At 39.2% G+C, this 27,612-nt stretch overlaps 1 protein-coding gene across 2 annotated transcripts in view; it reads right to left on the reverse strand.

Moving 5' to 3' along the window:
* Window positions 1–27,612, reverse strand: part of clec16a (C-type lectin domain containing 16A) — a 47,333-nt gene that overhangs the window by 16,038 nt on the left and 3,683 nt on the right. The window contains exons 3-17 of one of the 2 annotated variants that reach the window (XM_028598708.1): window positions 26,244–26,377; window positions 25,134–25,282; window positions 22,683–22,788; window positions 20,418–20,423; window positions 18,170–18,293; window positions 16,012–16,186; window positions 13,945–13,995; window positions 13,421–13,537; window positions 7,175–7,493; window positions 5,744–5,855; window positions 5,516–5,616; window positions 4,514–4,633; window positions 4,029–4,138; window positions 2,127–2,171; window positions 23–73 (exon numbers count right to left, since the gene is read on the reverse strand). In XM_028598708.1, the coding sequence (XP_028454509.1) occupies window positions 23–73; window positions 2,127–2,171; window positions 4,029–4,138; window positions 4,514–4,633; window positions 5,516–5,616; window positions 5,744–5,855; window positions 7,175–7,493; window positions 13,421–13,537; window positions 13,945–13,995; window positions 16,012–16,186; window positions 18,170–18,293; window positions 20,418–20,423; window positions 22,683–22,788; window positions 25,134–25,282; window positions 26,244–26,377 (1,720 nt within the window). The remainder of the gene's footprint in view (window positions 1–22; window positions 74–2,126; window positions 2,172–4,028; window positions 4,139–4,513; window positions 4,634–5,515; window positions 5,617–5,743; window positions 5,856–7,174; window positions 7,494–13,420; window positions 13,538–13,944; window positions 13,996–16,011; window positions 16,187–18,169; window positions 18,294–20,417; window positions 20,424–22,682; window positions 22,789–25,133; window positions 25,283–26,243; window positions 26,378–27,612) is intronic. The other variant, XM_028598709.1, reaches the window with a different exon arrangement.

Below are 27,612 nucleotides of genomic sequence, written 5' to 3' on the forward strand. Positions count from 1 at the left end.
TATTAAATGAAGGTCAACTAACCGTCATGCTCCTGTATTCGTCTTCAAACATGTCCAGAAAGATCTCCTCGCCCTGTGACGACATGATCAATTTGGATGCCAGTTAAATATAAGGCAGAGCATGTGTGGACATTACATCTAGAATGAACATGGATAAGCTTTCAGGCTCAGAGTTTTACCTCATTTCCACATAAAGTGAAACTCAACTGTAAAAATACCAGATGAATTCTTGAATGACGTTCCATCAACAAAATGTTGATGTTTTGAACCGTAACAGGAAACGCTTAACAGATAAGACAAGTTGTTTGGACATGCACAGTGTAGCTTCTATGCGTACAGGAAAGTGCTATGTTAATTGTGTTCCTCTAACCACGCTGATGCGTCTAGGCTAAAACATTCCACTTGTGTTGTTGATCAAGTTAAAATAAAACCAAATAGTAAATAAAGCAGCAACCAGAGGTTTCATTTTTAAAATATTTTAAATTTTAGTATTTTTTTCATTATCCACTACTTCAATCTATCAAGAACATTTTCATTGTTTGCGTGAGGCTACTTAACGGACAGTACTTTAATTATAAAAGTGTTCTTGAATTGGTGAATGCTGTGCTAAATGGAAACGTAATCATATGGTTTGATATAAAAATAAATAATTCAATGAGTAAAGATAAACATTATTTACAATATGAAGCACTTAAGATATGTTAAATATTTCCCAATATTAAAACCGAATGACATCCAATTTCATCCCGTTTCATGTCAGATTAATCATTTTATTATTTAATCCAAATATACTTAAGTCAAATAAACATTTAATTTTATGAGATTCATCATTCAAAGTTGTTTCCACTTGATGTTTGAGAGGAAATATGGTTAAACTTTACTTGAAGGTATTGACATAAGAGTGACATGACACTGTCATGAACATTATAAACAAGTCATAAACGTTTATGACATAACGCTTATGTAATTAAGTGTCATTCGGTTTCTGTCATGATGAGTTAGGTTTAGGGTTAGAGAGTTAGAGTTAGGGTTAGGGTTCATGTGTCATAACAGTGTCATGTGTTTATGACAGTGTCATGTGTTCATGACAGTCTTGTCACTCTTATGTAGATAACTTCAAGTAAAGTGTTACCGGAAATATTAATTAAAGCAGGACTTGAAAATCATTTTAAACTTTTATCTCAACCTGCTTGAGAGTACCGGTTTTGAACAAGCTAGTTAACAAGAGAGCAACTACTATTTCTAAGTAATGACCATATTCTTTCATCAGGAAGCCTCATTTTTTTCAATGCTTATGTTTGGAGTCAGCACGTTGAAGTTCTCCTGAATGATGAATTAGAACATTTTTTGCCTCCCTTTGTCCGTAATGATCCATGTGGTCAAATTGTGAAAAAGTCACACTGCACACTGCTCAGTTCACAGTGCAAAACTCAACTCCTGTGACGGATTCCAAAACGGATATCCAAAGACACTCAAAGAGAAACAGAAAGCATTGACTGCACTGAAAACATGTGCCGAATAGAAATACGATGCTGTATTGTATTTTCAGTTTTACCTATTACACCTTCAGGGAAATGGTTTCAGTTATAATAACTGGATACATTTAAACACATGCAGACAAAAGAAACTCAACAGGTAGATTGTGTTTCAGCTTTTGTTGTCTCAAGAAGACCTGATCGTAACACCAGATTGTCCGTTTACCCGTCTGGCTCTTTAATCGTTTTCTTTCTCCCTAACCTATTTTTTTTCCTGTCTGTTTGCTCGTCCCAGCAGCTGTCTCTGTCCTAGCAGCCAGAACAGCAACATTTTCATGGTATTACTGTCAGCTTAAATCCTATTGTGCTACAGCAGTCAGCAGAATGCAAAATATTTTTGCATTAATATAATTTGCTTGTCTTCTGACTGAGTTTCCAGTTGTCAGTTGCTGCTTCACTTGTCCTTCCGTATACTTTGTGGTCAAATACAGTATATGTGTGGGTAGATGGGAGAAAAGCAGGTATTTATGTAGGTTGCTGGTGCGTGTGTTTGTGTGTGTGAGTGTGTGTGTGTGTGTGTGCGCATTGGGTAGATAAATGTCTGGTTATCTTAAAGAGTGTGTGTCGGTGTGTGTTACTGTGTACACTCACCTTGTAGAAACGCCGCAGTAAATGCAGACTTTCTTCTCTACCACCCTGCAAACACAAACATGTTTATACACTATAATTGCAAATACACCGTCTGAACCATCATTCATCTGATACAAGTTAAACATCCTTAACTTCATTAAATGTGTCTTTTCAAAAAATGAACACTTAAGAATAGAATTGCCAGAAATAGTGTTTGTTATAAAAATGAAAAAGGAATAGATAGACGCTAATGTTTTTAAGCGCTGGCCTTAACACAGCCTCCCCTAACTGTGACACTTCAAATAAATGAACAGACATTAACAGAAAGAAAACACATAATTATTTATTTAAACTGAAAACTGTGTATTGTTAACATGTTTGCTTATTCTCCTCTCTCTCTCTCTCTCTCTCTCTCGCTCTCTGCCATAAAAAAAGAAAACATGTTAAAAAACAGTTTACAGAACATTCATATATACTGTACTCCTTCTCTTTCTCCCTCCCTCCCTCTCCTTTCTCTCCCTCACTCCTTCCCTCTACTGGCTGTCCTTAGAAAGGGTGACACCTGTCATTCAAAAACTGCTAATGAATAACATACTTAATAGGAATCAGATCTGATTTATGGGCAACTATTAAATAATGACATCACTCCTCCGCTGGTTTATTCAAGGCCATTTCCTTTTACTGCAATAAATGCATCCCTAGTTTACCCCATTCCAGCATGTGTCAGAGAGCTAGAGGTAGGATAGTTATGGGCAGCCAGTGTTCTTCCTGTAGTAAGTACTAGAATGAAAGCAGTGTAGATACCGTAATCCTTCAATATGGTGAACCCGTGTTTGTTTAGCACTGAATAAACTAAATCTGAGAAATGCCGGCCTGCTTTCCTGTCAGACATTAGTAACATGACCGGTCCTGGTCATGACTTCCCCACAGCAGGGAAAAAGTGAATTAGCAGGGTCAGGGCAGAATTCCCATTATATCAACAGGAAGGTCAGTTCTTTGGTATTGTGTCTTCATTGAATAGCACACGTAAGAGAGAAGCCAAAAGCCACAACAAAAAAATTAGGCAAAATTAACTTTGACTAAAAATAATGACCATACTTGCTGGAAAACTTCTTAACATTACCATTCCAGCCACATGAGTGCTGTCCTAATTGAAATGGTCTCTTCATTAATGTTAAACTGTACCAGAGGTAGGAAATTCTTCAAGCAGAAACCACCAATGATGTTAAACTGACTAATATTAGTTGGTAAAACCTGGCTTTGGAAAAATTATTGTAAAATGTCCATGGTCAGGTTTCTTTTAAATGCACTCAGATCAGATGGGGATTTTTTTAATTTTTTTTTCAAAAATGAAATGAAAACAAAAGTAGCACAACTACTTCATGTAACTCCAGTGAAAAAAGAAAAGAGGAATGCAAAGAAAGAGGGTGTGAAGGATTACCCTGAACTGAGAGAAGAAAAAACAATTCTCAGAAGGACAAGGAAGACTAATTGAGGGCTGTGCAAGTCAGGGCGGATAGCAGGAGAGAGAGGAAGAGGAGTCTGAGGGAGTGAATGAGGAGGAGAAGACCGTTAATAGAGATAGTTAAGAGAGATAAGAAGTGAGGGTTGAGAAGAGTGCTGTAAAAGAGGAAACGGGTGGTCCGTCTTCTCCCTGCTGAACAATATCTTAGGTCAAACACAAAGTAGCACTCATTGAGAAACCCTGCTCCTACAGGTTCTGAGGAAGTGATAACGTTAAATGTAAAAGGGAATGTTTTACTGCTATGGATGGCACAAGATCCAACTTTCCACCTCTGACCCGCTGATCAATGAGATTCTTTATGCCTGTTTGTGGGAGTATTGATTATGTGTGGTGTGATCTATGACAGGACTGTATGCATGAGTACTGATGTAGCATGTACATGTTTGTGTGTGCTGTACCTCCAGGCAGGCCAGATGTACATCTTTGATTATACAGCGGTTTCCAGAGAGCACAGACTGCTTCAGTAAAAGGCAGCTAAGCTCCAGGGTAGCTAGACGCACTTTACCATCTACACACACACACACACACACACACACACACACACACACACAGTCATTAAGTATTTAGGATAAAATGCTTTAGTTCCATCTTTGCTCTAAAAAGCAAAATTTACATGAAGTATTGTGTTCAATGTTAATGTCTGATATGTAATTAATAGACCAAAATGTGTTCGCTCATGGTTTTTCAGCTACAAGTTTAACATCTTCTACTACATTCACACTCACTTGTGAAGAAATTCTTGTAATACATACTGTGCTTAAAAGAAAGTGTCCATGCTCATATGTTCAGTTTGAAAACATGCAAATGAAATAAATATCTAATAACTAAAGATATTAACTTAATGTTATGCTCTCAAAGGCAGGTGTGTGTGTGTGTGTGTTACCTGGCTGGGATGCCTGGCTCATAACTCTGATCAGTCTCTCTACCAGCACCAGGCTGTAAGAGCTCTTCTCCTGGTCAGGAACTGGCAACTGCAGACGCTCCAGAAGATCTCGGTTAATACCTACAGACGAACGGACATGCATGCAGACTCAGTGGCATCAAACATGAATACCGTTAAACTAAAGATTTGTTAAAAGATTATAATACCACCCTATCTTGCCGTCAGTCCTGTGTCTACTCAAAAATAATCTGAGGTGTGGCGTCATTTCAATCAACCTTATATTCCCCATAAGAGTGGCCACTGTGACTCTATGGATCATGCTAACTTTACACTCACCACCTCCATTTTAGAGATTTGGGGAAATGAGGACTTGCACAAAACAACCTATTCCCATTCTTTGGGATCAATAAAAATCTATCTATCTATCTATCTATCTATCTATCTATCTATCTATCTATCTATCTATCTGTTTAAGAGAGGTGCTGTATGGTCATTATTCTGTATTGCATTATACAGAGAGATTTTAAATCCTATTTGGCCTACTCTCCTTGATATAAATGGGGTAGACAAAATAATAGTGTCAGTATAACACAACGCAATTCAACAGCACCACAAACTACATCCTCCAAAAGGATCATACAGTTAAATCGACACCTCTCTAAAACGGTTAACAAAAATGGAACATTATAAACCTTCATGAAGGTAGGATTTAAACGCATGACCGTTGTATCAGATTGCATTAGTTGTAGCTAAGTGTACCTAATGAATTGGCATGTGAGTGTATATTCAAACACATTTGTTCACATGTAAAGTAGGAAACAGTTCTCCGCCCCAAAAACACCCCACAATTGAACCAAATGTTTCCAGTTCTGTTGAGTAAGTCAAGTCCTGGTTTTGGAAATATAAGCAGTTGTGCACAGCCTAGATGTAAATTGGCCACCAGTATGGACGCCAGCTAGCTTCATTTGACCAGTGAGCCACTAAATGAAAAGAAAGGCCAACCTTTGCTGTGTGAGACAGCATAAAGCAGGCAGAGGACAAACAGGGCATGGTAGTCATCATTGCTGCAGTCGAGAGCACTGTACACCATGTCTAAGAAAGGTCTGCAGAGACAGAGAGAGAGAGGATATCATCAGTTAATAAACACGTCCATCTTTCCTTTTACTCATTCTTTCCATGTCTTAGACCAATCTAACAGCTTGGTATGTTCAGATATGTGTGTACGTGTACCTGCTCCTCTGCGTGTGTGTGCGGGTGGCTGCAGCTGTCTTCTCTTCATCAGTGATGTTCTGCTCCGTCAGCTCCGACACCTTACACTTGTCCATCACCACCATCTCTATCTCTGCGCGCGCACACGCACACACGCGCACACACACACACACATTGTACTTACTTGCATAAATATCCATAAATGTGAATTTTATAACATGCTCTTCACATTCACATCACACATCCTCAGCAAAAACTCCCATCATAGATATGAAGACGGAAATGAGCTATTGTCACCAGTGAATATGAATGTCAAGTCTGAAGTGCTTCCTTCTCATCCAGTCTGCTTACTATTGATTAGGGAAAACAATATTAATTTTCAATGCATAAATCTGATTTGATAGCATTAAAATGTAAGGATCAAATTAAAATATAATCAATGATACACATCATGTCCAATTTACCATCTATGTGTCAAAAGGTGTCTTATTTTACTTCTTTTCTTATCAATCAGTTAAATAGGGTGGGTGTTGTTTTTCCACCCCAAATGGTACATGTTTCATATTGAAACTATCTGTTCCTCTGCAGCCCACGTTGCGATTTGTGTTAAAACCCATGCTGTCAGGTGCTTTTGTGCCGTCGGAAGAAATGAAGACTGTGTACCCCTGCACAAAGACTCTCTGCAAAAAGAGTTTATTCAGTCAGTAATAAAGAGTAAGAAGGAATCCTTTCAGAGGAGTGAAATGGTGACATTTTTACGTACACACACACCAACAAACACAAACATGCACACGGAGCAGGAGTGAGAGACAGACGGAGAGGTGAGGAGCACAGGATGGATGTGTCACTGTGGAAATGGACTCTTGCCATGGACAGTTTGTTGGACACGTGGTCAGTGCTAGCCATGGTAACCATGGGGAAATTAAAAGGTGCCAAACAAAAGGAAGCAGCTGAAAGAAGGTGACCTCATCTCAAAACTGTCCAGAAAGGAATTTTTTCGTTATATTTAGTTTCTTTCTACTTCTGCATTTTATTTTAGCTTACACTTTAACACTCTTTCATTCTTTGACATTTGTTGTTTTTAACACTTCCTTTTTCAGGCATTAAGCATGTTCTTAACTTGATAACTGTCTTACGTCTGATAAGGAAGCTAATCTGAATTTGACAATAAACAGTGACTCCATGGAGATGACATTAACAGTCATATGCACATTGAATTAAGCGGCCAAAATGAAGAGCAAAAAAAAAGCAGAGCACACTTGGTGTCAAAGTTTTTAGTTATTTTGTCTTTTAAAGTTAGTTTCTCTCTTTTTTGTTTGGAGACGAGGACTGCTGCTGTGGTGGCCGTTGGGTAACCAGGGTGCATCATGGGAGTCTGTGTCTTATTGATGGGAGTAAAGAAACACTGACAAACAGTCCTGTACTGCTGTGTCCTGTGAGACACACACTCACCTTCCGCCGTCTCCCCACTCGCTCTGCTTCCCTTAGAACTCCCTGCTCCTCCTACTCCCTCTGTACCTTTTCCTTTCTCCCTCTCTCGACCTCCCTCCCTCTCTCCTCCTCCTCTGCTGTCGTCGTCCCAGCCCTCCTCTACTCCTCCTCCGCTGCCTCCTCCCCCTCCCCGAGCTCTTTCGTCGTCCTCCTCCTCGCCTAGGTTCTTGTAATTAGGCCTCTTCTGAGTTCTCTTGCGGCCGCGGTGGCGGGACAGCTCCAGGGAGCGCTCCAGAGACTCCAGGGGCTTGGTGAAGCAGCGCACACCTCCTGCACTGGCCTGAGGGGTTAGAGAAGGGACACAGAGGCAAGGGGGTGAGATGGGAAGACATCACATGCTTGGAAGTGAGAATTATAACCCTTTCGCACCGCTGACCAGTTTTGGGCCAAGGTTGTCTGATCAGTGTGAGGTCGTAAGGAGCAAGGAAATCGTGAAAGTATTTTTGTTATAATGTGCTTTTAAAGATGTTTTTGGTTAAAATAAAGCAGTAGCCGTTCTGTAACTTTGCTTCTCGGTTTTCACATCCATAGTGTTACACAGTGGTAACACAACACCACACCTCCCAAATGTGCTGTATACATATATACAAATGCAGATAATAGTTCAAAACAAGTGAGAAAAGGTCAAGTAATGATAATCTGGAGTAAACGCACACAGAGGCGGGATACTTAAAAGAAACTAACTGTCCCGTTTCCAGGAAGCAATACTGCAACCCTTCACTGGTAGAAGTGTGTGCAAAACAGACATGCATGAACACGCATAAAAAAAACATGCAAACCACATATAACCGATATGCCTTTATCTTCTCACACATGCACACAAACCGAGAGCCTTACAGTAAATCCGTCTTGCGCCATCTTGTTGATCAAAGTCTGTTAACACACAAAAACCTCTTCCTCCCCGATATATTTTATCAGAGAAAATTACCACTTGACGAAACAAACGCACACATACACAGTTTATCACTGGCTTTGAGGCCACGTTGGTGAGGCCATACTGGAACTAGAAGTAACCCACTTCTCACATATAGCCCTCAGACTTACTCCAAAAGCCAGATATGCACACAGGAAACAGCTGGTAAATGATAAGATGCTGAGAAGAGATGTCAACACCCTCCGAATCATAATAATAATAATAATAATAATAATAATTACAACCCCCCACATGATCGGCCATGACCAGCGACCGGCAGGTCAGTCTGACATATGCAGATTTTACCATGATTACCATCGCACAGGATCAGCGCACCGCCGCTCAATCGGTTGTTTATGAAATGTTATAAAGTCATAATTATGCACGGCTCTGCAGAGCAGTCTGCTCTACTGATCTCAGGCGAACGGTCAGCCGCTCTCTTTCCCCTCTGAGGCTGAAAAACTCGAACATGAGAACCGCGGAGACAGCTACAGTTGATCGGAAAATAGCGTTGGGCACGCTGACTTTGATGAATTTACTGTTTATCAGACCCCAGGTCAGACAAGAAGCTAACGTTAGCGAACACTGCGGTGACGGTCCGTCGGCCTCTGACGCCCGGCTGCAGGAGACGCTGTATTAAAAAATAAATAAATAAAAAAATAAAAATAAAGAGAGAGAGACGATGTATTCCTCGACACGTATTAACGTTACGGTTTAAAATGCTTTCCAGGTTCCCAGCGTTTAGTTTGTTGCTTAACTGTGTAAAATGAGCGGTTACGTTTATGTTTTCAGATAATGTTACGGTTAACATTCAAACAGGCCTGTGTGTGCGTTTTGAGAAATATCTCTATACTGCAAGGAGATATATATATATATATATATATATATATATATATATATATATATATATATATATATATATATTTATATTAAGTTGGATATTGGATGTGAAAAGAAGGAAATGGTTCTTCCATAACATTGCACTTTAGATACGTGTGAATTTCCGACACCAGGAGTAATTTATATAGTTCTATTTCATAGCGATCGATTATCTATTCAAAAAATGTTCTATGTTCTATGTAAAATGTAAAATGTTCTATTAAAGAAAAGATAGAAAATAAATATTTGTGTGTGCTGTAAAGTGGTTAGAAAATATGAAATCGGAATCAGCTAAAATCGGCATCGGCAGTTCAAACTCAATGAAAAATCGGAATCGGCCTAGAAAGTTGTAATCTGTGCATCTCTATTTTTGACTAATTGGGTCGATCAAACAGTGATGCCAGAGCAGAAATGCATTTGATCAAATGGCTCAACACAGGGAGGTTTTAGCACACTGTACCAAACTAGTGGAAAGGGGGCAGAAGTGTGACCTATTGGAGAGATTGCTTTGGCTGTGCTAAGAGAGATATGAGCCATCATCAGTACCAATTTTACTACTGTACTTATTCAGGCTAACCTGAAAAGTGCACTTCTAACACCATTAACTGTTGTGGGATGTGCTCAGGCAACATAAAAATGAGCCTGAATATTTTGATGTCATGAAGAATCATGCAAACTTGTGGTAAGTAGATTTGTTTGATTGTAATTGTATGTTTTTGATTGAGCCAATTTAATTGAGCATGTATGCATTCCTCTTTGTGTATACATATGTATATGCATGTAATACTGTATTCACTTTTATCAAGATTGACTTATTTATTTTATTCATTATTATTATTTATTTTTTCCCCCTGTGGACAACAGTAAGAAAAGCTATTCAGGATCTAAATAAACAGATCAATACTGTAGGTCCACTGAAAATAAAGGGCCACTGAATGCCAAGGTACCGGTAATCCTGCTTCTGTGGTTTCAGTTGTATGTAAAGAGTCAACTTTGTTGAAGAATACAAAGAGGGAGGAGGAGGATCAGGTATCTCAGGTTGAAACTAGGTGGCCCCTTTTAATTCCACTTCTTATGCTAACACAAACCACCAAACACACGTGAAATCGTAGGTACATCGATGCACAAATGTACTCTTGGTGTATTGGGTCAGAAGATGTGGGCACATCCTCCTTATGTGCCAAAAACAGTTGCAGTTTCTCAGTATAGACCATTACTGGAAGGAGCTGTGTGCCAAATGAATCAAAAACAAAACTTATACCTTATGTTTAGGTCTGTTTCTTTGGCTAAACAGATTCATTGCTTGATGATCGTGAATGCTATTAGTAGTAGAGTTTTTTTATTGCTCTGTTTATTACTCCTTCCTGCCTGGTCCATCTCACCTACATCCCCTCTTGTTTCACTCTTCGCCTTTTCTCCATGTTCTCACAAGAGGAAAAGGTGGCCTTATAAGGAATACACAGTAAAAAAACGTCATTCTTAATTTCAGCTCAATCTGTATGTATTCCCAGAAGTATTCTTTATTGAACTGGGAATAACAAGATAAAACATGGCTGTTACGGACTAAAATGTGTTTTTAATAGTTTGTTTTAACTTAAAAAGGACAATTCCGGAGCAAAATGAACCAAAGGGTTAATAACACACGATTACCGAGTGGACAGTTCTCTGGGATGTGTTTTCATGCTAATAAAATGTGTCTCTAGCTTGAAACAAGCTACCGCAAACCGCTGATTAGTTTATAACGCTATTCATCGGGGCATGGGTACACACCTAGGTCATTTTGCGCCGAAATTGTCCTTTAAGTCAACCCTGAAGCATAATAGAGTAAAAAGCCTTAGCAGCTCAAGTCTTTGTAATCCTTCCTGTAGCCAGCCAACAAAAACATTGATATATGCATCTACCATCTGTATCAGGTCTGAGCGCTTAGGATTGTATTGTAGTTGCTGCTAAAAACACGGTGTGTATGCTGCCAGACATAAACCACAGACTAGCATTAGTGTGTATGTGTTGCACCTGTTAGCTGACTATATTCTGGTAAACCGCTCACACTCTCAGACTATGCTGAGAAATTAATGGAGGTCAGGAAGTGTGTAAGGCAAACCTACACACACACACATGCTCAGACAAAGCCCTGCACAAACACACCTTGCAGCACATCGAAATAGGGCACCATTTGCAGGTCAAAGATATACCTTTAAATGCACACAACTAAAACAGCTGTATGTGCTTTGGTAAAAAGATACAGTATACAGTTACAGACATGCAAATGTTGTGACATCATGTATCTAACTGGTGCACTTGCAAGAAAACGTGTACAAAAGAGAGAGAGAAAAAAATTCTTCCAGGAAAGAGATTTAGGTTAGGTGAGCCAGCTCTGTCAGTGTTCCATCATGTGACCCAATTTCCTGCCACATCACAGACAAACAGGAAGTACCGATTGACCACCTGTGCATAAACAGAGCCCATGCCTCATCACTCTGTTTCATCTACAATAAATCAAACAATAACACAACAGCAGTTCTATCTGATGAGGCGGAAACAATTAATATTCAAAATCCAACATGCATGTATAAAAAAAAAAAATTATCTGTTAGGGATTTTGAGGAATTATCATGGGCTTTTTCAACAAAAAATCATTCTGCAAAATGCAGGTGTCCTATGTGCCTGCAAACATGCAGAATGAACAAAAACATGCATATGAAAGCACATTTAAGCAATAAACAAGGACACAAATACTCACATCACTGCAGGTTAAAATAAAGTGAAGGATTTGAAACCGTAACCAGTCTTCACTTCAGAATAATACAACCTTATTTGACTCTTGAATGGAGAAAAGGTCATGGGCCCTGTTACAGTCTGCTGTGCCTCTGAGGAAGGCAAGCCATAAAAGCTCACGTTGCTCGTTAATCAGTGACACAATAGTAGTCAACAAATAAAGTATACACAGGAACTAATGACCAGGATTAACTTTCTAAAAAGCCACAAGACAGTAAAACCATCTCAAGTCTGTTTCTGTAGTTTACTTAATCTGATAGAGAAACCTCAAATTCTGAAAATTGAAATTACTTTTACAGTGTGTGTGTATGTGCGTGTGTGTATATATATATACACACACACACACACACACACACACACACACACACACACACACACACACACACACACACACACACACACACACACACACACACTTCTCTAATTGCTGGAAAACTACTACACTAATGTTTAAAAATGCAACATGTGGCACTTTTAAAGAACACAAAATGCAGAAACAGAAAAGCACTGCTGAGTAAATAGCAGGTACTAGTTTGGTCTGGCTGCCTCCTGTTGTGGTAGACCAACGTTGTTCATACATCACGCCTCAACTCACATTCACTGAAAAGGTAGGCTGCTTCTTACAACAGACACACACAGACACACACACAAACCACAAGGGTTCTCAGAAACGCTCACTAGCTTAGCTCAGCACACCCACCTGGCTATACAAACAGATGGTCAAAAAAATAACAAGAGGGAGTGAGTGTGTGTGTGTGTGTGTGTGTGTGTGTGTGTGTGTGTGTGTGTGTGTGTGTGTGTGTGTGTGTGTGTGTGTGTGTGTGTTTGCCTGCACGCATTAGAAAATGGAAGGAAGAGAGAATTAGAAAATGAGAGGTGAGGGGAATTAGATGGGGAAGGTAAGGGGGAGATAGAAAGAAAAACCAAAGGGAAATAAAAGCTACAGATGTAAAATATAAAGAGACGTTCAGAGAAAGACGATACAAAGACAGCAGACAGAATGTTTCAATCCCATGCTTAGATGGCAGAAAGAATTGAAACAAGGAAAGAGAGAGAAGAAAAATGAAAAGAAGAAAAAACAATGTAGATAATGAGCATATAGCTGCCTTGATGTGGGTGAATCATGGAGAAAACCATGACCCCGCAATCTCATAACCACCTACACGCACCTCTGGAACTCCACTCTGTGTGTGTGTGTGTGTGTGTGTGTGTGTGTGTGTGTGTGTGTGTGTGTGTGTGTGTGTGTGTGTGTGTGTGTGTGTGTGTGTGTGTGTGTGTGTGTGTGTGTGTGTGTGTGTGTGTGTGTATCTATGCGCATATATCCATGCGGTTGCCTGCGTATGTGTGCTTGTGTGTATTTATTGTTTGTGTGCTGTACTCCCAGTGTATATGTACTTGTGTGACTCAATGTACAGTCTGCTCTGTGTGTGTTGCAAATAAGTGGTTTTTAATGATGGTTCTGGGAGTGCTGTTGGTCAAATATTTCTGTGTATGGTTTTCATGTTGGTTTGTACAGTGTGTGTATATAACGTAATTGTGTTGTGTACGTGTGTGTGTGTGTGTGTGTGTGTGTGTGTGTGTGTGTGTGTGTGTGTGTGTGTGTGTGTGTGTGTGTGTGTGTGTACACGTGTGTGCGTTACCGTGTTCTTGTGTGTGCTGTGTATATCCGTCTGCGGGGTGAAGACGGACAGATCTCCATTGAGAATAACTTCGGCCAGTGCGTTGACCATTGGCTGATAGTGAATGATCAGAAACACCTGGAAAATACGCAGACATACACAATTAAGAAAGTAATAAAAAAATACATCTTTATAAACAAGAACCGTTAATTGAAAAGTGAATGAAGTATATGCGGAAACAATGTATGGTAAAGTTCGTATCTCGTATGGAGAGAGCAAAAGACTGATCATTGAGAAAGAAGCAGAGGGAACTGTAAACAAAAAGATATATCAAACAAATAAAAGAGCAATAGTTTACAACTACACAAATGTTTTGTTTGCAAGTTTTAAGTTTTACCTTTGAGGTGACAATTGTTTTGCTTGAGTTAGTGTTTTTTGTTTGATACTTGAGAAGTTTTGCTTGGAATTAAAGTCACAAAACTAATCCCATAATTCCAGTGCTTTGGTGATGGCTGTGAGTACCGTCTGTTGTGTATGTTGCTTACTTGAGACAGCAGGTAGAGGGACACCTGAGGGTTAATCTTTCGCTCTTCAGACTAAAGAAACAGAACAAATAAAGGCCAGTCAATATCAGACAAATAGCAGGTCCACAGCTAGAACCAAGAAATGGAAAATAAGACAATGAAAGGAATAGTAAAATGTATAATGAGATGAAACTGGCGAGAGTGAGGAGAGACAAAGCATAGAGCTTATTTAATAGTCTAATAATCATTTCAGGATCGTACGTGGTTTTGTATGTTTAGCCTTTTATCTGTTTACACCTTGTATTAGTTCGGTTAGTTATTTTTCAGCGTGTGCAACAAGATTTTATGACATTCATGTTTGATTATTGTTTGTAATCTGTTGGGGAAATCATGATACATACTTTCCCTCTTGTTATTTATTAAACTGTTTGCATAGAATAATATTATATATTATTCTTCCTCTGCCTGTTAAAGTAAACTTGGTGGTTACTGTTAAGAAAACAAAACCCTGCTTAAACTCACAAGACGACATGGGAGCCATTGTTTTGTCCTTGTCTAAGAATGGAGTGTTCCTGAGGGCATACATGCCCTCCCAGACCAGATAGGGGAGACGTCATCGACACGGACAAGGTAACAACTGAAAACCTCTACTCTGTCTCATGATTTATTACATTTCACTTGGTACTATAGAAAACAGCTGTAGAGAGCTTTTCGTTAGGTCATTGTCTGTACTATTCTGTAGTGCGTAGAAGGCCTCCTTGTCGAGTTCGCAAGTAAAATGAACTTTAATGTATCTTCAGTGGTCCGGTCTATCATTTGATAATGAAAATATTCCAACATAATCCCAATTGAGTTTCCAAACATCATAGCTTATGAATGCTATACTATGTGGTAGCCGACGGTGATGGTTTGACAAACACGTAAATGCACCACCAGGATGGATTCACAGATCACGCCGCCATTTTAACTCTATTAAAACTCAAATGTATAAAAATTAAGTAACTTTAACGTTTCATTATGATGCAGTGGATGTGTTGAGGAAATTTCAAGTCTCTGCAAGTTGATTTTAATGTGTATTGAACAGGGGCTCTTCTAGGAACAGACCTTTAGGGAGGCTAAGCCCCTAATGGGAATGTGACATGGATACAGTGCCTTGCAAAAATGTTAAAATCCCCTGGACAACAATGAATATTTGTATTTATTATTATAACAGAGGATAAATGCAAAATATTGAACATATGAAAAAAACGACGAAAGCTCCGTTACGGACTACCACAATCAAATGAAATGATAATGAGGTGTAAACAATAAATAATAAAACCTTCCTTGACTGGGTTACAGGTGCACAGCATTGACAACAGCGACACAGGATATTGAACCGGTTTCTTTGAACCTGTAATTGTTTGCCCTGTGTCACTAACAGACAAGTTCGCAAACTCTAACTTGAAGCTATAAAATTGATTAAAAAATTATTATAATTTTTAGGGGGCTGAGATGAAATTTAGGGGGGCTTGAGCCCCCTAAAAAGGGTCTAAAATCACCATTGATTTTGACTTAAACCAATGGGTCCCTGAAACATATTTAAAAATGACAGCACCATTTAATGAAAGTTTAAGCACATAGGATTTACTTGGCTGATTGTGCAAAACCACTGGTATGGTCTTGAGCATTAACCATGCCAAAAATGTACTGGTTCCAGATATGTAATTCACTGCTTTTGTCTGTTTTATGTCATTGCACATTAATTATCTTTCTGACATTTAACAGACAATTCACTGATTAAGCAAAAAAGATCAATAAATGAAAATAATTGAGTTTTGGATTGTGAATGTTTTTAGCCTATTTAATGCTGAAACTAAGATGAAGCTGTGCAAACAGTTTCTCTGACATGTTCTGTAACACATGAGCTCTTGGAAAACCACATTGCATAGGTGTTATAACACATCATGTGCAAACAATTTGACGTTAACACATCTTTAACAAAGGAACGGAGGAAGCAGCTTTTATACAACACTAGTTTTCCACTATGAAACCTGTTAACATCAGTGTAACCTAATTTATTTAGACGTGCAGGGGAAGAAAACATACCGTCTCAGGGATAACCAAAGAGTAGACATAGAGGGGCAGGAACAGACGGTTGAGGAGGTGGTCGGTCAAAACATCATTAAGGAATTCACAGTTGATGATGAGGATATCGTTCAGGTAGTGCAGGTGGTCAAGGTGCTCTGCTACGAGGTCACTTAACTTCCCTCTGTTCCTATGCCTGGGACACAACAACAAGGCAGAGAGAGAGAGAGAGAGAGAGAGAGAGAGAGAGAGAGAGAGAGAGAGAGAGAGAGAGAGAGAGAGAGAGAGAGAGAGATTATCTGCAAAATCATCAAGAATCAAAAAGTTATGAACTCCATGCTTTATTGTACATTATTAACTTAAATGGCATCTTAATGTATGTGCAGATTTACAATATATGACACTAGCGTAGAGAGAAAAAAAAACTGACTTGAAAGCTACTTAAAAGGAAATATACAGCCTGTATTTAGTGATTAAAAAAAAAAAAAAAAGTTAAATATATTGTAATATACAGAACTGCCTGAAGGGTCACTGCGAGATTGTTTTGGGGAGACTACTTTTGTGTTCCCTTGCAATATGTTTTGCATTCTCTAGCAAATATTTTATGTTCCCTCGCAGTAAGTTTTGCGTTACCTCCAACACTTTTCTTCTTCCATTCCTTCTGAGCCATGTGTGTATTCCTGCCACGCCACAGCTGGATCAGCTCATTGAATTTTACTTCGAACTAGGCATTTTGCTGATATACTGCTCAATGGGCACATTCATAATCTGTTCTATAATCAATATTTATTGAATGTAGGCTATAAAAAGACAATTTGCGATGGCAGTGTCAGTTATTTATCAGACAGTAAACAAACACGTACAGCTATATTACCTATTTAGACACCATACAACTGCATAATATGCTGCAGTAGACCCAAAATATACTTACACTATTATACCAAATAATTTCAAACCAAGGAGATCCTAATAGCCTACATTATTATTAGACACCATTTTTATAAGGTCTATTTTCAGAAAAGAAATACTTTGCACATCTATATTGTGAAATATTTCAGTACTAGACCATCTATTTTGCCTGATGACTGTCTAGTACCGAAACGTTGCCAGCTATTAAATTTATTTTTGCAAGTTAGACAGTGTGCGGGAGTTTCTTCGCAAATAAGGTCTATTTTGAAATCAAATACAATGCTAGTAGATCCAAAATATGTTACAGTTAGACGCCATGCTACCAAATTCTGTTGTAGACACCGCTTTTGCTACCAACCTGGACATTTATAGCTTAGACTAATGAGAGAGCAGGCTGTAATTAGAAAAATGTGACATGAAATCTGATGTGATTAAACAGATTGGACCCACACAGTACAGAAATAAAGGCCTACTGATGTATAACTGGTAGAAAATGAACATACAGGCGACTGAAAGGGTTGTAGCCACAAGTGCAGGCTCTATTTTCACGTTTTTGTCCCGAAACTAACGTTCTCTCTTTGTAGCACTACTACGACAGAATTTGTTGATGGACTGTATTATCCAACGTGAGCGTATATCTCTCACTGTGGTCTGCTAAAATGCATTCAAAGTTATCAATATTGATGTCTGAAGCCAAAGCAGACAGTAAGAGAGACTTAAAATAGGCTAAAAAAAGCAAATGAGTGAAAAAATGAGTTGAACCTGTATAAAGTTCCGTAAAGCAGAGGGGGGCTGCAGATTCTCTGATAATTCAGTGTAGCCATCGCCACATGCGACACCGCACATTATCTTTTCATACATTTAAGAAATATTGATAATAAAACATATATGAATGTGCCTATTGAGCAGTACTGTATATCAGCATAATGCCCAGTTCAAAGTAAAACGAGCTGATTCATACGGTGGCGTTGCGCTTGGCAGCTGAGTGGAACTAGACACATTGCTTAGAAGAAATGGAAGGAGAAAAGTTTTGCGATGCAACGCAAAACATATTGTGAGGGAACACAAAAATAGTCCCCCCCAAAAAGGTCTTGCAGTGACCCCTGCGGGGGCGTCAGAATAATGTAATTTATACAATACATCATACCCTTGAATAGAAATGTCATCTGATCAGCACCAGGATAACTGTTACAATCCAGAGACATGCCTGACCCCTAGAGGCCACGGTGAGAATTACACTGAGAAACACAGAAAGATAGATGGCACTTACTCTTCATCTGTCTGCACACACTTGTCCAGTTCAATGACATGGCTGCCAATAAACCAGACCAAGTTGCTGAAATATGGCACCGCTGTCTTATCTCGTATGTAGTGCAGCATGTGCTGGTTGTCCACTGGAGAGATTAGGGTCAAGATCTGGGTTAGGGTTGTTACCAAGGCTGCCCACGGGTATCACACACACACACACACACACACACACACACACACACACACACACACACACACACACACACACACACACACACACACACACACACACACACACACACACACACACACACACACACACACACACACACACACACACACACACACAAGAATGTGACAGTTAATGATTAAAAAAAACAAAATTAAAAGACAAATTAAGCAAATTAACCAACCATGTTAAGTTAAATTAAGTCCATAACCTGGTCCATTGTTACTACAAGGGAATAATACTGGAGTGGGATTAAGAGGAAAGCCAGTTGAGTTTTCCACTGAAACAACAACAGGAGTGTGACTGGGGCTAATCGCGCCGTGTTCGCAGTGATCGGAGCTTGCACTCATCAGCTGTCACACTGATGCTTTCTGAAGAGGAGTTTTCTTTAGACAAGAGCAAAATCTAACTTTGTCTTTGTAGTAATGAAAGTCAAAAGATTAGACATAGTATAAGCTTTTAAAAAATGTAATACATTTTATTCATGAGCAAGGGGAACTCCAACGATTTTACACATCAGAGGGGGGAATACTGCAGCACGTGAAAAATTGTATACAGCCTTTTGTGGCTTCATAGGGAGCTGCATGAAATATTGTGAATATAAATCACCTCAAGTGAGTAAGCATCAATTAGTGCTGAAGAATAGAAGTTTGAAAATAAAAAAATAAAATGATCTTAGGGTGTGGAGTTAGAAAGAAGCGAGCTTACCAGACCTCTGCAGGCCGTTCCTCAGCTCTGCTTGAGGTTCAAGGCTACATTAGATGCTAATAGCATAACACACCCAAATCCCTGTCCAAGCTGTGTGTATAAAAGACAAGATTTCTGCTGGACAAATTTTTACTCTCGCTCTTTTTTTTTTCTTTTTTTTTAAACTGTCCGTCGTGAGTCTGTTAATAGGAGTGCAATGCTAAATCGGTGGATCACCCTTAACACTGGGCAAAGATCTTATAAAAACTAATAAATAAACTCTAATAGACTGGACAGCAGACTGAATTTGTTGTTTTTATAAAAAGTTAACGGTAGGTTAAGGTCAGAATAATCCATGCGTCTCAAATTCACACTGCAAGAACAGCAGTAGAGAAACTACAGAGCAGAACAATCTGACACCAGTGTTACATATGTCACAATACAATATGTCCATGCATTTGTTTTAATGTGTCTGGAAGAATAGCCTACTGCAGTTCACAGAGCACTTAAGGGGAAAACCTGACATTTTAGACACTGACTTTAGGATACTTCTGTTCAGCTTAAGTGACTTGAAATGTGAACAGTCCAAGTGTAGTAATACTTTCTCATGTAGTAGTCCAAATGCAAATACAGTAGAAGCTGGTAGTAAATTCACAATAACAATCCACACGGGTCAAACTGAGAAAAGTAATGAATGAGCAGCCAAATCAAATGAATGAATTACATAATTGCAGAAAACAAAGACAAATCACAAGCTGCCACTACTGAGAGTCACAGTGTCATTCCAGCTTTGTCCTATTTAGTAAATTAATAGAGAATTAAAGCAGAGGGGGATACGGACTAAACCCATCACCAAAAAAACAACCACCATGTGGGGCTCAGCTGAAATGAAGTTTGTGGAATAATTAATCCAAGAAAAAAAAAGAAATTAAAAAGGCATGCAGGTGCTTCTGCATGTACTGTTCTGTATGTAGGCAGGTGAGACAGACTGAGTTACAAAAACAAGAATTGCAAGGATATTCATACCAGTACGTTGTTTACAAATACACAATTAGGAACTAATAGGGCTGGGTAATAAGTAATAATAACAAATTGTAAACCAATTTTTGTAAACATTTTAAATGTGGGGTATTTAAAGCAATATAAGACAAGTCTAACATTGACAGCAACTATACTGATAAAAATCAACCAACTTATAGACTTATAGACTTACATATATAACATTTGTTTTCCAATTGTATCTACATCAATGTACTGTATGAACAACTGGACAGTATAAGAAAAGAAAATAACAAAACATGTTTCTAGGATACCCATCCCTAAAAAAAAGACTGAATGAATGGAACCAACTTACATGAAACTGGAGTTAGGCAGATGGGGCACGCAGAGGGAGGAGGGAGAGGAGAAGAGAGACAAGGAGAGGAAGAGTAGGAGTGGTTGTTGAAGAGGAGGAGGGAGAGGGGGAAACAGACACAGGGTTAATGTGTGTAAAGGGGCGGCTGTGGAGGGGTGGAGGTTGGGAAGGACCCCGCAGGCATCTTAACAAATAAACTGCAAATAATGGCACATCTGGCAAAGGAGTTTATAGGTTACCTAAACATTTTAAGTTATTAATTATTTTCAGGATATAACATTGCTTTTCACTATGTAACAAATCAACAAGAGAAAACTGATACAAGCAACAAGATATCAAAGAAAGATAAGCTAGTATAGTAACCTCATTTGACTAAAATATCTTCACGCTAGCTTAATTAATCTCGATGCAGGATAAAATCCTTTCCCAGGTTGTCATTTATGGCAGAATGTGACCTATCAAAGCATCAAACTGTGACATGTTCAACATTATGATGTTAAAAAAGCAGATTTCATTGCAACACCCTGAACCATTTTCAGTGTTGTGACACTGCAAGTATTTAAGTTACGGGTTGATTTAGGAAAGTAATTATTAGCAGGGGTTTTAAGTCTATTGAACTTTTGCCACAATAAGACACAGCTTTGACTGCATAAAATTACACCGCAATGCATATTATTCATTACAGCAGTGTCTCATCCTGTACATCAGGATACAGGTGTCCTGTGTGGTCCCCTAACAATTCTCAGATGCTGGAACAAAAGTCAAGAGTTGCTGCATTGAGTTGATGCTTCCCTCTTTGACAGATTCCACATATGTCATGGCCAAACCAGCAGTGATACATTCCCCACAACACTAGGTTACTTCATAAATGACTTATGTTCATATTATGATTCAAGTCAGTTGTGCTAACTGTTATGACGTCACCGTTGTTGGGAGTTACAGAATCAAGACTTTATGAACAAGACTTTATGAAAAATGTAGGACACAAAGTTCTACAGTGTAGAGTGTTACATGCAGGGCTAAACAAACAGGTACGCCACAGTTAACATGTTGCAGTGACTGTATGTTAAGGGAATGTTATGTTATAGTGAAGAGAAGCATGACGTGTGGAGTAAAGCCAAACCCACTAAATGCACCACCCGCCTCCCCTGGAGTGACAGCGCAGAGAGACGGCAGGAAGAAGGAATAGAGGCAGCAGTGCAGAAAGCAACCCAGCCACTCACAGCATCACTGTCGTGCTGCTCCTGCACTCGTAGGGCATTTATTTTGAAAAACTGGAAGGTTTATTTTTGGGTGGAGGGATTTCAACAACATCTTTGCATGCTGGGTAGAGTGGACTAGCGGAAGAGCTAGTTTGTTTGAAATTCAGGAACTATGTGCACGTGAGATCAGACACTAAAGCGATACCGAACCTCGTGGTAATTCTACCTTCAACGTTGCACACATGCAAGTTTAAATGTTAGCCGATGTCTACAGTACATGGCTTCAAAAACCAAAAAAGGTTTTCTGCTGATTTATATGTTCTATACAAATATATTATTATAATATTCATGGATATTTGATGCTGATTAACCTTATATCTGCGCATCACAATTGGCTTGCTGCAACAGAAACAAAACCAAGGGCAAATGTTTGAATTCAGCAGTGAGATAACGACAAATGTATAGAATGAGAAAAAGGGAATAAAGCCCTTCATTTTTTCCCCTCAAAGTAACCAATCATCCCCTCCCCCAATGTGTCATGTTTGCACAATAAAAAGAGACCCTCACAGCTGCTGGCTGACTAAAGAGTTTCAAGGGTTACAGCCAGTTATAGCTGTATATAGATTCTGATATAGATACTTGAAGTTCTTTGACTAGTAACAGGTTGCTGTGAATAATGAACAGATTTCCACGTACTACTTTAGTTGAAGGACCTTTTGAAAAACTTCAAACATAAGAACAGTTAAATAACGGCTTAAAAAGGGTATTATTTGGACTACGTCACACTTTTAGAGAGCGACTCTTTTACAATATAATAAAGAGAAATCACATACATTAGAACGCAATGAAACATTTAAGTCCAGAAATTCAGCACACTGTGTGTGTGTGTGTGTGTCACAGTGTTACCTGTTAGTCATGCTCATGCACCAGAAGCAGCAGCAAGAAGAGGGCAGAAGTACAAAGAAAGGCGGTAGGCAGTCCCAGCATCTCAAGAGTGTGTGCATTTTGTGTGAGCACACGTGTGTATGGTTAGCATGTACACGTGTGTGTTCCCGGCACTCACCTTTGTAGACGTTGAGCGTGATGGTCCGGACTGCGATGCGGACCATGCTTTCAGGATGGTTGAAAAACTTAATGGCCTCGGTGTACAGGGCAAAGTCATTAGTGTGCTGTGTGTGGGAGACAGAGAGGGGGCGTCGGTGAGCAAGGCACAGTACTGCAGCATCCCGCAGAGAGCGCGCGCCAGAGAGAAAGCAGCTAGTGGAGGCACAAATTCTGGGCAGTATTGTATTTTGATAAGAAAGGTTTTAACTGAGAAAAGGTTCTACAATTGTTTTGTTTTTTTTACAGAAATACAGGCTGGGAAAATACACAGAAGTCAAAGTTATTTTGAGGTGTGACATAATTAGCCAAAGAAGGAGGGTTTCTTCACCTTCAGTAAACAACTAGCCAACAATTTACCTTATCGACCAACTCAAATCCTACAGACTTTATAATAAATATCTCATGACTCCTAAAATCCAGACAATAGGGATGCTGTACTGGATGGATAAGTGAGTCTGTTTTGTCTCTGAATTTTAGAGGTTGCACTTCATATCAAAAGATTAGCATCAAGCAAAAGAACCCATTGTAAGCTTTTGATTTGGGTGTTTTGGCTCATCCTGAAACATGACAGACGCAGAAGAAGACCAAGCTTAACTAAAGGGACTTTTGCTCCTAACAATCTAACAGTACTTTAGATGGGCAACATGTATTAAATGGATACGCCACCGTTTGTTGAAATAGGGCTTATCACGGTCCCCCCTAGCTGTAGATAGGTGGGCCAACGCATTTTTTGTGCATGCACCACCGCTAGTTAGCTTAGCGTAGTGAATGGAATCCTATGCTGCCGGTTAGCATGTTGTGAGTAAAAGTTAGCCAACAAAAGACAAAAAAAACAACCTAATTACTTGCACTGAGACAAAAAATGCGTTGGCCCACCTATCTACAGCCAGGGGAGACCGTGATAAGCTCTATTTCAACAAACGGTGGCGTATTCCTTTAACATAGTAGCATGTTACACTTAGTAAATGTGCGTATTACAAACCGGCTGCTCCGCATCTTCCAGTCATCTCTCTCTGTGCCAGTGCCTGATCCTCTACCCAACCATTCCTCAGTCACTGCAACCTCCAGCCAACCACAGTTGAGGGCCAGAAACAAACCGAGGTCACAGCAAATGAAGAAGCACGACCCAGACACCAAAAGCCAAACCAACAGTGTGTCCTCTGATCTTAAAAATGTAACGGTGTGGATCTGACAGAACAGAAGTGGCCATAGTATTCAGCTATCCAATAGCACCCTCTGGAGGAGAATAACCTTTAAATCAATAAAATATATATTACTTATAATAAATGAAGTAAGAGATGAGTTATACACATGCCTATTGTAAATTGTGAAAAAAGAAGGTTGTATTAGTATTCTAAATATAGTCTTCCTGACTGACCAAATGTCAACTAAGTTACTTAAAACTCTAAATCCAGAAACGAGAAATTGTCTTCCTTTGCATTCCAAAAAGGCAGGATTTACTATACTTGTTAATTGTTGAAGTAAAGGAAAATTCATCGGGAAAAAAATAGTTCTAGGTTATTTAACCACATACTATTCTCAGATCTACACCTTGGGTCTGGTTTTGGTGTCAGGGGTGAAGCTACCATCGACAGTACACCAATAACTTTCCCCAGCACACACAGGCCAATGGAAGGACTACAGATACTGCTGAAACACTGAAGGGTAACAATGACGTCATCAGAGATTAATCAGGTGGTCAGTTGTCTTTGGTGTTACCATCTATTACAACACACAGACACGCACAGCAACAGGCCTAAAAGATAATATTCTATGAATAGTTTAAATCAAGAATAACAGTTTTGAAACTTAATTTCAGAGAAACAAGATCTTGTTGTGAAATCTGTGGTCTACAATATCTATAATAGATGAAACAGTCCCTAAAATGAAGGTTACATTGACACTTGTGTGTTTGTGTCAGCTGGTAAAGAGAGAGATGACTTGTGGACAATATCGGCTAAATCAACCCATCTACACAGGAAGCTGATGTTTTGACACGGGAAGTGTGCTGGTGATGACTGGTGGATAGAAGTAACCTGAGTACAAACATGTGTCGACTCTCACAAAAATGCAAGTGACAAATGAGCTACTGGATTTTTTTTAGCAAAATAACCGGCTCTATTGACAAGACATTGGTTTTGTGCACCACTGTAAAACATCACAAGTAGTGAAGTTGCTGAATTAAAGCAACAGACATTTTTCTCGCTCTGTCTGCCTCGCTGGTTTTACTAATCCGTTTCATCACTCCCTCTCTTAATTTTCAGACTCTAATCTTTCGTCTCTTCCTTCCTCTTTGTGATAGAGAGTGCACGATAAAAGTATTTGACGTTGAATGAAAGATCCTCTAGGTCTCTTTTCCTTCACTACCTCTTTCTTCACTCTAATACCCCCCATCCGTCTATGGCCTCACCTCATTGTAAAAGAAGTGCACGGTGTGGTTGTTGAGTTTGAGTGATAGGGTCTTGAGGAAGGAGATATAGTAGGCCATGATCTCCTCGTCCGAGAAGTCAAACTTGTGGACGATGATGGAGTTCACGTGGTTGTTCGACAGGAGGTAATCTGAGAAGAGAAGAGACTTGATCAAGCTTGTTCACACAGCACTTGTTTTTAGAACGATGGCCTTTTGTGAACTCCTGACAATCTCGCTACTTAGCATCCAGGAGCCCAGTGATTGTAGAAAAGCACACTAAACGCCTAATAGCTGAGAGTGCACAGCTTCGCTGCACTACTTTCATTCTTGCTCTACAGTCATCAGATCAACAGTGAGGTTTGGACTACTGCAGTGACTGTTGTGTACAGTGAACATAAGAAAAGACTAATAATTCCTGTTGAGACGATACCCTAACTGTGAATTTTTAATACCTCTACAATTTACCTACATGCAAACCTTGCTTTATATAAGATAACAGGCCACTGTATAAATGGCAGTATATCATCTACTGAGTCATTGGTTAACAACAACAAATGCAGCAGGCTGCTTTGCATTGTATATTTCAACAAAGAAAGGCAGTGCAACATGCCTTGCATTGTTTAGCCTACAAAATGCATAACAAACCATGTACACATCTACATGCTGCTGATTTTAGGGCAATCTGATACAAGACTCCTGTTATAATTAGTATGGGTTTCTTTCACTGCTCACATTTAATTTAGACTAAAAAAAAACAATCACCACCAATGCAATTTAATACCACAAACTACAAAAAAAATCAACAAATTAAGAAATAATTAAAAATAACCAGCCCTAGATTGTACAATGGAGTAAGATGTTTCTAATATTCTTATACAAAATAGAAACACCATTCAATACAATGTAAGTGCATTACAGTATGAAGTGTTCTCAACACCCCCACAGCCGCAAAACATACCATGAGTCACCACACAAATAAATAAAGCAGCAGGCTAAAAAAATACATTTTAAAAAGTGTTTTGCATGTTACAGGGCTATTTATTTGCATTGCATCACAACATAAATATGTTTCTATTTTTTTTTTCAACCAGTGTTGATTTAAATACTTACAAAGGGAAGTCTCATGGCTAATGTTTTCAAACAGAATGTTGAGGGTCTGGAGGAGTTGGACACACACGTAGCGTCCCGACTTCTGACGCAGGATGTTCAGGAAGAATGCAAACATGTTTTTCTCCAGGAAGAAGCTGAACACACACAGGAGAGTACACACAGACACATACAGGAGTCAGTTCATGGTGATTGATATAGAATTATCAAAAGAAGAATATTTCTCTTTTGCAGCACCCTGGTGGACTTGTGGTCAAGACCCATACCGTATACCCACAATGTCACTGATTTGATTACGACAATGGGCCTTTGTTGCATTTATACCCTCCTCTCTCCCCAGGTTTCCTGTCTATCAATCAGGGTTCGTACACCTTTTGCCAAGGTCAAATTCAAGCACTTTTCAAGCACTTTCAAGGTCCATTTTAAAGCTTTTTCCAGCACCTTACACCACCGTAAAATATATACCAATACATAGTCAAAATTATTATTTAGTGTTTTTGTCGCATTAAAAGACATAATGCTATAAAACAGACAAAATTGTGTTTCGTAATAGCAGAAGGATCAGATATTTAAGCAAAACACAAGTTTTATTTTTCCAGAATGTAGACTTTGCTTGCTATCTAATCTGCCTGAGTCAATGTAAAAACAATTACCCCAAACAAAGTCACTCGACAGGTTCACTTCATTAACCCTGAATTATCACCTTCTTTTCATGGTTCCTAACATAACATACAGCAAGACAGCTATGGAGAGGAGCACAGAGTGGGAGGATCTGAGCCAAATGACATGCAGCTGGGTCATTCTGGGTCAAAATCCAGGAAAACAGTTGGTGCAGACTCTTAGATTTTGCTCAAAGTTTATGCTACCCTTAATTTCAGTCTTTTCTCCAAATCTAGGACATGCCGTACAAACTTGTAATGGTTCAGTCATATTGACATGTTTGTCTTCCACTCTACAAAGTTTGGGCTGCCTATGAATAAATGTCCAAATATTGCTTCCCAGATAATGTGATTTTCAGGCTGTAAAACTGAAGTAATTTCAAGGGCTAAAATATGAAGACATCGGATTTGAACAGAAATATTTCATAGGCCTTGGTTTTTATTCATACACAATACCAACAAACCATCAGTCATGCCCTACAGCGCTGCTTTTCCCTCCCTGTCTCCAAACCTGCACTCTCTTCCATAATCAGAAGAGCTCTACTGCTTGGCACTGATCTCCAACAGTAGCAGGGAGGAGGTATGAAGAGTTAAGGAGAGATAACCTAAACAAAGGAAGGACATTCAGAGGAGGAAGTGAGGTTTAGTTTCAGAGTTGAACAAGCTGCACTCTTCTCTTCATAAGTCTTGCCCTCTTCCTTCTCCCATGTTTT

This window comes from Perca flavescens, chromosome 15 (assembly GCF_004354835.1).
Source record: "Perca flavescens isolate YP-PL-M2 chromosome 15, PFLA_1.0, whole genome shotgun sequence".
NCBI lineage: Eukaryota > Metazoa > Chordata > Actinopteri > Perciformes > Percidae > Perca > Perca flavescens.